The sequence below is a fragment of the Fringilla coelebs genome (genome assembly GCF_963513975.1).
Source record: "Fringilla coelebs genome assembly, chromosome: 2".
NCBI lineage: Eukaryota > Metazoa > Chordata > Aves > Passeriformes > Fringillidae > Fringilla > Fringilla coelebs.
Window position 1 is genome coordinate 76,848,520 of NC_140029.1, and position 11,677 is coordinate 76,860,196.

Consider the following 11,677-nt stretch of genomic DNA (forward strand, 5'->3'; position numbering starts at 1 on the left):
ATTTTTATGTCAATGCTTCCTGCCTCATGTTGAGGGGTCCAAAAAGGACTGACACTGTCCAACCCAAAAGGTAACCATACACCACACTCACTATGCACCGCTCAGTGGGATGGGAACAGAAATGCAGAAAAAGGTAAAATGGGAGGAGAGAAAGACAATTCAATAAGACAGAAAAGGAAGGAGAAATGACAATAAATAAAAACACAAAAAGAAAAAAAAACCCAAAAAGTAGAGGAAAAGACAAAAAAGAATAGATAGAAGAAGAGGAGGAAGAGAAAGGAAGAAGAAGAAGAAGAAGAAGAAGAAGAAGAAGAAGAAGAAGAAGAAGAAGAAGAAGAAGAGAAATAGGAATATACAAAGCCAATGATGCACAAAGCAGTTGTTCACCACCCACAGACTAACGCCCAGGCAGTGCCAAAGCAGAAACCTCTTGCCAGCTTTCCCTCTAGTTTATACACTGAATATGACATCCTGTGGTATGGAATATCCCTCTGGCCAGTTTGGATCCCAGCTGTGTCCCCTTCCAGCTCCTTATACCCGCTAGCCTGCTCACTGCTGGGCTGCTGTGAGAAGCTGGAGAGTCCTCACTTAATGTAAAGGCTGCTGAGCAACAACCAAAGCATCTGTGCGATATCAACGTTAGTTTGAAAACACTCCCATCAGTTACCAGCCATTTCTTCCACACAAAGATCAAAGACAAAGTAGCTGGTGCTAAGTGTGGATATTATTCTGAGGGCACAGCTGTCTTCAGGAATGAGAAAAAAACTTGAAGCCCCAGAATGGAGGATCAGATCCAATCTGTATTTGAGGCTATGGAGAAGGGCTCTATGGGCTATGTGGATGCTCACTCCAAATGGGTTGGTCTGGGGGATCCTGGAAAGATGCCATGTTGACAGAAAATACCCTCTGTTCCCTTGGCCAAAGTCCCCACAGGGAGCAAAGCACGAAACACAGACACACCATGCTCTTTATCAAGCTCCAGTCACTTGCTAAATTTTCATAAAGAGAAAACAGCCATAGAAGGCAGGCTTTATCAAAAACTGTGCGGAAAAAAAACACTCCTAAGGCCACACAGAACAATTCATGGACAGTGCTGGAGGAGGCACTCTATCAAATGAAGCCAGGAGAAGAAATACTTGACTGAAAGTAGCAGGTTTGTTTTCTAGAGTACAATTAACATCCTTATGAACTGAGACAAATGCGATAGAACCCAGAAGTGTAGTCCTAGGAATACGGTCCTGACAACGGGACACATCTGGGAGACAGCTTCCTGAGACCACATGAGGTGACTGGCCTGCAGTAGGGCCAGCACAGGTGGCAGTGACGCACCCTTGTGCCTTGAAGGATCCATCTCTAGAGAGGCAGCAGCACCAAGTTAGCATCACCACAGCAAGTGAAATAAAATAGAAGCCAGGAATTTTGTCCTCGGAGACAGCCACTGGTGAGGCTGCCAGCAGCATTTTACTTCCTGTTGAGCTCCTAGTGCCTTTCCATCCCCATAAGGGACCTCTCCTTTGGGGAAAAGCGCTGCCACCGGCACGCCTCACCCCGCTGAGCAGGTGGGAACTGTGCAGCATTTGCCTCCGCCTAGTGGCACAGCTCGGCAAACTGCACTGGCTTTGCGCCCTCTTGTAAAGTGTGCCTTGTCTGCAAGCACACGGCTGGGCAGGTACTACCACACATACCGTCGTTGGGGGAAATCAGAGACAACAGCAAATTTGGCCAGTTTGCTCCTGCCTCTTCCTTCTTCCCTTTACCCCACTGCATTCTGTGTCAGTTTTTACACGCTCTCTCTAATACACATCGAGGCACCTTATGCTACTCAAATAGCATAACTTCTCAACTCAACTTTCTCTCCTTTTCCATACCAAAGAAGAAATGGTGAACCACAACATATTTCGTTTGTTGGGGATTTGAATTTCTACTTGCTTTTACTACTGTTCTTTTAAATAAAACGATCTTTAAATGCATCCCTGCTGTTCCAGAGAGTACAACAAGCAGCAAAGGAATCCTCAAACGTGTTAACATTTCTCATGGTTCCTTTGACCATGCACGTTTAAAGGATAAGCTCTACTCCTGCACTATCTAGAAAAGCTAGTATGGGGACTTGCCCAGTCACTTAGGTACCCTGAGCCCACTCCATCAACACAGACTGATACTGCGAGAGGGTAAAATCAATACCTGCTATACCTGCTATTAACAAGGGAATAAGATCTCAGAAAAGTAAAATTAATCATATCAGCAACCTTAGCAATGCTTATTAAAGCTGTCACACATGAAAAGGTCACAGATATGTGATGGGAAAGACCTGAGGAGCCACAAAAAATGCAAGTATGCCCTGCCCCAATGATGTCCTCTTGAATTTTTCTTCACAGTGCTGACTGAAAATGTGATCCCAAATCTTTAATCTTCAAATTAAAAGCATATGAATATATATTTTTCTTTTTTGCTTTTTATAAAATTATGTCTCCAACCAAACTTGCCTCAAACAGGATGCTCTTAATGGCATCATTATGCTCTTTTCAGTCTCAAAAATGCCTCCATTAAGTGCCTCCATTGACATCAATGGAATTGTTTGGGATTCATCTGTTAGAGTAAAAATGTTAGCAAAGGACTAGAGAAAATATTATCTGGTTTAGCTATTTTTACAGCAGGAGCAACCACAAGTCAGAGAGCTACAGGCCTAAGTAGCCATGAAGTAGCTACAAAGAGCTATCACTGTGTGTTGGACAAGGCTGAGGAAAATTATTAAGGGGTGAAAATTGTTACTGTTTTCTATCTGCCATAAAGTTTACAGACAATAAAACAAAAATCATAGAGAGAAGCAGCAGGCTGCTCAGGTATATAGAAAAATATGGAAGTCTATCCACATAAGGACAACAAAAAACATTACAGGTCTCCTACTTGGCCACAAGAAATTATCTGACAGAGCTGTTGTACAGTAAGCAGTGAGAGAATAACTATTTCTTGCAACGCAAAAAAACCCACAATCCCAATAAAACATTGCGGAAGTTTTTCAAAGAAGAAGGATGTATTTTTACCTAGTAACTAAGAAAACTCTGAAATTCACTGAAAGCATATTCAGTGGAACTGGTGACACAAATTCATAAATAGAATTTTAAAAGTGAGTCACATGTGCAGTTGCTGCTTGGAGCTATCAGGATCTATATAAGGGATTTAGCTCTGGTCTTGGGAGACAGAAAGTCAAACTCTTTCTGCTGCAGCAAGGCTCCTCATCAAGATGGGCACCATGCACTACCTCCTGCTTTGTGCTCTCATCTTTCTGCCTGAGACTCCTGCTTTTCCACTACAACCAGAATCATGGAGCAGCATAGACCTTGAGAAAGTAAAGGTATGTTACATGGAGGGAAACAATATTACATTATAAATAATCTGATTTTGATTCAATTTCTACATTCCTTTCCTACCTGTTCATATTGTCCTTGTAATATTACAACAACAGTTTTTGCCAATGTGATATAAAACAGTTTAAACTTGCTGACTAGCTTAAACCTCTTAAAGCTAATTTTAAAAAGAGACCAAGATCCATCCGGTGAATAAAGGTGAGGAAGTAATTTTTAAAAGGAGTCAAAATTTTAATGTGTACTGTTTTAGAAGGCTGCAGATTTGAATGCTCAGTAAATTGTAGTAACTTAAAAGGATTTCTTACTTACAGTGTTTCATTTCTGCTACAATTCCTTTTATATATGCTGATCTCTTCTACTGAGAGAGCAGAATTTGGTAAATTGAAATGGAAAGATACAACTAAAACAAGACATGGATGATGCAGGATGATGAAACAATTCAAACAAATGTAAAATGCAGTTGCCAAAACATCACAGGTATATAATGCCGCTGGCTGGGCTACGGGGTGTACCCAGGAGCTGCACTAAAGCCGGATAGCTCAGCTCTGAGGGGGGCTTATCAGCCCAAGCTCTGGCAGTGCACCCAGCCTATGCCTTAGCTAGCTTTTAGTGATATACAGCTCAGTGATTATCAGCTCATGAGTGATTTCAGCTCTTTAGGCTAGCTAGGCTTGGCTGGGGCACCCAGCAGGCACTCGGGAGACCGGGAAAGAGAGGAGAGCGCTGTATGAGGTTCCAAGATGTCTTTATTGGTCTTCTTCGTAGCTCTTCCACGGAGTGTCTCGAAGGGTCTCAGGGACAGCGGCTCCAACGAGCCGGGCAGAAACAGGGGTTTATATAGGGTTAGGGAGGATTGAGAATTGTCCAATGGTAAGGGTTAAAGGAAAGTGACCTATAGCTTTACAGAGAGATAAGCCAGGGTCCGAGAGCGGGAGAGAGGGGCTCCTTTTGTTCAGTCATCCTGACTCAGCATCCTGTTTCTGAACGCCAAGGCAGGCTCGCAGGGCCTGTGCCTGCTACAGGTATACATATTACACTTTATTTTCCCTCTCTTCTTTCAGGGATATCTTGACATATTCTTTCCAGTTTTGTCAAAAACACAAAAACTAAGCATAGAAGAAAGGATAAAAGAAATGCAGAAGTTTTTCCACCTGACTGTAACTGGAAAACTAGACAAAGAAACTGAGGAAATGATGGGAAAACCCCGATGTGGTATGCCTGATGTAGCAGAATACCGAACATTTCCTGGAACTCCAAGATGGAAAAAGAGACATTTAACTTACAAGTAAGTGATGTTTCAGATTTTCTGGGGTAGAGAATTGCTCTGTATTTGACTAGGGGGGTTTCCTTCACAGTCTAAATGAAATTAACCTGTTTTACTTTGCTGACAGGATTCTCAGTTATACACATGACCTGCCCAGATGGAAAGTGGATGATGCAATCAGAAGGGCCTTCATGGTATGGAGTGATGTGACTCCACTGCGCTTCCACAGAGTCTACAGGCGCCATGCAGACATTAAGATTATATTTGCACGTCGTGGTGAGAATACCTATCTCTTTTAACATCCAATGGTCCATATTTTACTCATTTTTATAGCCATAGCTTTAAGAAAGAACAAAGAGTTGGGAATTAAACCAAAGTCAGCATAAATTGTATCTACTTTATATCATGCCAACAACTTTCTATGTCATTCTTCAGTTTTACTCATATAAAAGAGTTACAAAAATCCATTTAGAGTCACAGCCGTGAAATGAAGGGAGAATTCGGCCCCAGAATGAGACACTTAAATTTACATGTTCAGGGCTCTTTTTGCCTTGATAAAATGTGCAAACTACTAAGAAGAGCTCTGTACAACAAACCAGCAGGTTCTGAAAATCCAGCCTCCATAGGCTACATTCAAGCAGTTGAAGGCAGGTTTACTTAGGCTCAGATCTAATCTGCTTCACAGAATAAATACCCTTTGACAGCTGGGTGCATTATCTTTGGCCATGGAAAGTGTCTTCTGGTAGATTTGCTTCCAGAAGGAATGGCAAGTTGCACCCCAAGATGGCACAAAGGTGCAGCAGCCAAAGTGTGGTAAGTGGGCTGAGCAGAAGTCACTTCAAAAATCCATCTGTGATCTGGACTAGTCTATGGACATACCTTGAACGTGTGGCTGGCATGTAAACTGACAGCTTAGACTAACTAAATGCCTACTTTAAGCTTGTCTGGCTTGTTCTCTAGACCCATTGAGAATAATCACTAGAGCTCCATTGACTGGTAGCGCAGATCAGACACCTGGCCTGCAAGCAGATGAGCACCAAAATGTCCACAGCCTGTGTGCCACTGATGGCAAGAACATTAGGGTGCCATTAAGGGGTGACCTCATGTCCTGGTCAAAGGCAGAAATGATCCCGCAAGCCGGAATGGGATTTAATTCCATGTCATACACTAGGAATAATTCCCTTCTGCCTGTGTTAGTCATGCCTTAAGGGCCATCCATACGGTCTGGGAGAAAGGACACAGGATGGCCTCTCATTTCCAAACTACTCCTCAGTAAAGTCAGAGACTCACTATGAAGGAGAGGAAAATTTTCCAAGCTGTTTCCACTCTGATCCAGCTCTTTCACTCGAGGTAGGAAACAGTAATATTCTACCTGCACTATGATGGAAGTACATAGTAGACCATACCTCAAGGCTGGGAATAAATGAATTTATCTCTACAGAAACATGGTTATCTATCCAAAATCACCATCCACACTAAAATCAGAGCAATGGAGAATGTCTGCAACTAATATTGCCCAGCACTTTTCAACATCAAACACATTCAGAGATTAACAACAGCGTTGTCAAGCATTAAGTATCTATTCTGAAATCATCCCTGATTACAGCCTCAGGATCACACTTCTGACAAAAGGTCAGGGAAAAAATATTCAGCACTTCATGAAACATGCAGCAGACCAAACTAGCAAAGACAAGATTTGAACTTAAGTCATGAATTTGGAGAGTGTTTCCCTAAGCCTCATTTCTCATTTTCACATCCTTCCTGCCATTGTAAGATTTTTTTAAGGATTGGCAGCAAAACAAGCACAAACCATCAGCATGCTTGCACTTGCTGAAGTTAAATATGACAACTGATCTCATCTGATGACATTCATTTATTTCAAATGCAGCGCATGGTGATGGATCTCCTTTCGATGGAAGAGGTCAAGTACTGGCTCATGCGTACCCACCTGGAAGAAGGATTGGTGGAGATGCTCATTTTGATGATGACGAAAAATGGTCAGAATACAATCAAGGTAAATCATCTACACATGTAGATGAAAGGGAAAGGCAAATATTGTACATGTTGGAAGAACACAGCCACAGCAATGCTTTCCATTACTATTCACCCTTCAGTGCTACTTCAGTACTAACATTTCTGTCCTTTTCAACTACCTTTTTAACTACTTGGGCTTCATTACCATGAACACCTACACAATGCCTCTTCTGTACACCATTTAAAGCACTTTTTGCAGTCTAAACAAGTACTGGGAGCCCTAGGCTCCTACATAAATTATGAACAGGTAAATTGACTTGCTTCTAGGAATGAGGTTGACCAAAAGCAGAGCCCAAAAGAGACTCAGGGTCTCTAGATGCATATGTAAGGAATCAGTAGATTTTTTATAAAATATTGCAGAAATATAAGAAAGCTCAACAAAAATGGATCAAAAGCCTGGGTTTTCATTCCAAGATGGATTGAAATATACAAATTCCCCGCCACTTTCAATTAATTGAATTCCAAAAAGTCAATTGTAGTTCAATTGTAAAAAGTCAATTGTAAATTAATTGTATTTCATAACGCTAGCATCCATTTACGTACTTCTATTTTGCAGATGTCAATTTGTTCCTCGTTGCTGCTCATGAATTTGGCCATTCTTTGGGACTTGCTCACTCCAATGTTCCTGGAGCTCTGATGTATCCTCTCTACTCATATCAGAACCCACACACATTCAGACTTCCAGAAGATGACAGGAGAGGAATTCAGAAATTATATGGTAAACACATGAATAATTTGATTTTTCAAAACAAAATCTACTCGGGTACAGCTTTCATTTTCCCTGATTGCAAGGTCCTCATCATGTTACCAAAAAGAAAGAAAGTGAACAAACTTGGGAAAACCCAACTCCTGCTTACTCTGTCCACTCATTATGTTGCCTCTGTAGCCCGTTCCCACTGCAGCCAAGAGGTGACAAAGCACCAGTGCATGGCCTGCTGCTCTGTCCTCCCACACACCTGCATTCTGCCAAGCATTCCTGTGGCCTTTGCTCTGCAAATGAGCTCTTCCACTGAGTGGTGCTCCTGGCAGGAAAGGAGAGGGACCGTGCCACTCACCAAGTTCAGTAAAGGCAGAAACTCCTCAGCAATGGGGAACATAACTAGAATTGACCCCACAGGACAGAATTTGTCAGGCTTGCTTTCCTTTAGGCACTGCCTGACTCAGGGCAGGCTAGAGAAACACTCAGAATAAAACACAGTTGTCTGCATTGACAGCTTTCAGTAGGGTCTCTATGTTTTCTGCTTCTCTTCCACAGGGAAAAATCCATCAAACTCTTGAAGAAATGGATTAATGAAGATCAAAGAAGTCACATCTCATTGTTTTGGTCGTCCAAAACAATTTTAATCCTCCAGCTAATAAAGATGGTAAACTCCTGGGCTGCACTTTCTCTCCCTCATTTTTTATGTTGATTTATTTGCACTTTACACTATTCCACCGAACAAAAAAATAATTTAAAAAATGTATACTCCATCTTCTAAGGTTTTCTTTTTCATTCTGGCATTTCACTGAGGGATTAAGTTACTCCTGCATGCATGATAGACAGTCACACAAGTATCTTTGTGAATTGGGTTATAGGCACCTAAAGTCTGTGGCAATTGACTGATGCCAGAACAGAACAGAACAGAACAGAACAGAACAGGGCTTCTTCTTACATCAGTGCCTTGCTTTCAATTCCCGTGCATGTCCTGCCACTTCACAGTATTGGCTCCTCAGAATCACTGTGCTTCCCATATGGCTCACACATAGAGGAGGGAGGTCTCCACAGCGCTTCCTTCAGTATGGGCTGGGACGTTTTCCCAAAGGGAAAAGCTTTTCATCATCATGTCCTCCTTGGCTTTTCAGAGAAGCAGGTTTGGGAAGCAGTGGACTGGGATTCCCATTGTCCTCCGTGAGAGGCAAGATCCTGTGGGTATTTTTAAATTTATTTTAAAAAAGAAAAAAAGAAAGAAAGAAGAAAAAAAACCCACAGGGATTCTCCCATGAACATTCAAAATCTTCCAATTTTGCAAGGTAGAAGGTGTATTTATTAACAGTTTCTGAGAGATGGCTGCCTGTGCACAGAGATGAGGAGCACAATCACCAGCTCAGTGTCACTGCCAGCATCTTCACTGTCTCCTAAACCAGTGTTACCCAGTACAAGGAACGACCTTAAGCCAGCCCCCAGAGGTGACACAGCACAGCAGGGAACGTGGTGCTTACACAACGCAACCCGGAGAACACACAGCACCTCTGAGAGTAAATAGATCAACACTCTGACCAGTGACTACTTAACTAAAGCAGTCGATACTTATAACAAATTTGGTTTAACACGCTCTTGTAAGATCTATTTTTATGTCAATACTTCCTGCCTCATGTTGAGGGGTCCAAAAAGGACTGACACTGTCCAACCCAAAAGGTAACCATACACCACACTCACTATGCACCGCTCAGTGGGATGGGAACAGAAATGCAAAAAAAGGTAAAATGGGTGGACAGAAAGACAATTCAATAAGACAGAAAAGGAAGGAGAAATGACAATAAATAAAAACACAAAAAGAAAAAAAAAACCCAAAAAGTAGAGGAAAAGACAAGGAAGAATAGGAGGAAGAGAAAGGAAGCAGAAGATGAAGATGAAGATGAAGATGAAGATGAAGATGAAGATGAAGATGAAGATGATGAAGAAGAAGAAGAAGAAGAAGAAGAAGAAGAAGAAGAAGAAGAAGAAGAAGAAGAAGAAGAAGAAGAAGAAGAAGAAGAAGAAGTAGAGGAAGAGAAATAGGAATATACAAAGCCAATGATGCACAAAGCAGTTGTTCACCACCCACAGACCAACGCCCAGGCAGTGCCAAAGCAGAAACCTCTTGCCAGCTTTCCCTCTAGTTTATACACTGAATATGACATCCTGTGGTATGGAATATCCCTCTGGCCAGTTTGGATCCCAGCTGTGTCCCCTTCCAGCTCCTTATACCCGCTAGCCTGCTCACTGCTGGGCTGCTGTGAGAAGCTGGAGAGTCCTCACTTAATGTAAAGGCTGCTGAGCAACAACCAAAGCATCTGTGCGATATCAACGTTAGTTTGAAAACACTCCCATCAGTTACCAGCCATTTCTTCCACACAAAGCTCAAAGACAAAGTAGCTGGTGCTAAGTGTGGTTATTATTCTGAGGGCACAGCTGTCTTCAGGAATGAGAAAAAACTTGAAGCCCCAGAATGGAGGATCAGATCCAATCTGTATTTGAGGCTATGGAGAAGGGCTCTATGGGCTATGTGGATGCTCATTCCAAATGGGTTGGTCTGGGGGATCCTGGAAAGATGCCATGTTGACAGAAAATACCCTCTGTTCCCTTGGCCAAAGTCCCCACAGGGAGCAAAGCACGAAACATCAAACACACCATGCTCTTTATCAAGCTCCAGTCACTTGCTAAATTTTCATAAAGAGAAAACAGCCATAGAAGGCAGGCTTTATCAAAAACTGTGCGGAAAAAAGCCACTCCTAAGGCCACACAGAACAATTCATGGACAGTGCTGGAGGAGGCACTCTATCAAATGAAGCCAGGAGAAGAAATACTTGACTGAAAGTAGCAGGTTTGTTTTCTAGAGTACAATTAACATCCTTATGAACTGAGACAAATGCGATAGAACCCAGAAGTGTAGTCCTAGGAATACCGTCCTGACAACGGGACACATCTGGGAGACAGCTTCCTGAGACCACATGAGGTGACTGGCCTGCAGTAGGGCCAGCACAGGTGGCAGTGACGCACCCTTGTGCCTTGAAGGATCCATCTCTAGAGAGGCAGCAGCACCAAGTTAGCATCACCACAGCAAGTGAAATAAAATAGAAGCCAGGAATTTTGTCCTCGGAGACAGCCACTGGTGAGGCTGCCAGCAGCATTTTACTTCCTGTTGAGCTCCTAGTGCCTTTCCATCCCCATAAGGGACCTCTCCTTTGGGGAAAAGCGCTGCCACCGGCACGCCTCGCCCCGCTGAGCAGGTGGGAACTGTGCAGCATTTGCCTCCGCCTAGTGGCACAGCTCGGCAAACTGCACTGGCTTTGCGCCCTCTTGTAAAGTGTGCCTTGTCTGCAAGCACACGGCTGGGCAGGTACTACCACACATACCGTCGTTGGGGGAAATCAGAGACAACAGCAAATTTGGCCAGTTTGCTCCTGCCTCTTCCTTCTTCCCTTTACCCCACTGCATTCTGTGTCAGTTTTTACACGCTCTCTCTAATACACATCGAGGCACCTTATGCTACTCAAATAGCATAACTTCTCAACTCAACTTTCTCTCCTTTTCCATACCAAAGAAGAAATGGTGAACCACAACATATTTCGTTTGTTGGGGATTTGAATTTCTACTTGCTTTTACTACTGTTCTTTTAAATAAAACGATCTTTAAATGCATCCCTGCTGTTCCAGAGAGTACAACAAGCAGCAAAGGAATCCTCAAACGTGTTAACATTTCTCATGGTTCCTTTGACCATGCACGTTTAAAGGATAAGCTCTACTCCTGCACTATCTAGAAAAGCTAGTATGGGGACTTGCCCAGTCACTTAGGTACCCTGAGCCCACTCCATCAACACAGACTGATACTGCGAGAGGGTAAAATCAATACCTGCTATACCTGCTATTAACAAGGGAATAAGATCTCAGAAAAGTAAAATTAATCATATCAGCAACCTTAGCAATGCTTATTAAAGCTGTCACACATGAAAAGGTCACAGATATGTGATGGGAAAGACCTGAGGAGCCACAAAAAATGCAAGTATGCCCTGCCCCAATGATGTCCTCTTGAATTTTTCTTCACAGTGCTGACTGAAAATGTGATCCCAAATCTTTAATCTTCAAATTAAAAGCATATGAATATATATTTTTCTTTTTTGCTTTTTATAAAATTATGTCTCCAACCAAATTTGCCTCAAACAGGACGCTCTTAATGGCATCATTATTCTGTTTTCAGTCTCAAAAATGCCTCCATTATGTGGCTCCACTGACATCAATGGAATTGTTTGGGATTCATCTGTTAGAGTAAAAATGT

General features: G+C 42.5%; 1 protein-coding gene across 1 annotated transcript; it reads left to right on the forward strand.

The window, feature by feature from the left end:
- Nucleotides 1-3,250: 3,250 nt before the first annotated feature.
- Nucleotides 3,251-7,941, forward strand: LOC311150966 (collagenase 3-like; the record flags this gene model as incomplete). The annotated part of the gene is made up of 6 exons (XM_084201024.1): nucleotides 3,251-3,352; nucleotides 4,427-4,650; nucleotides 4,757-4,905; nucleotides 6,518-6,643; nucleotides 7,220-7,381; nucleotides 7,919-7,941. 6 exons carry the CDS (start codon nucleotides 3,251-3,253, stop codon nucleotides 7,939-7,941), a joined length of 786 nt encoding a protein of 261 aa, XP_084057150.1.
- Nucleotides 7,942-11,677: the final 3,736 nt, after the last annotated feature.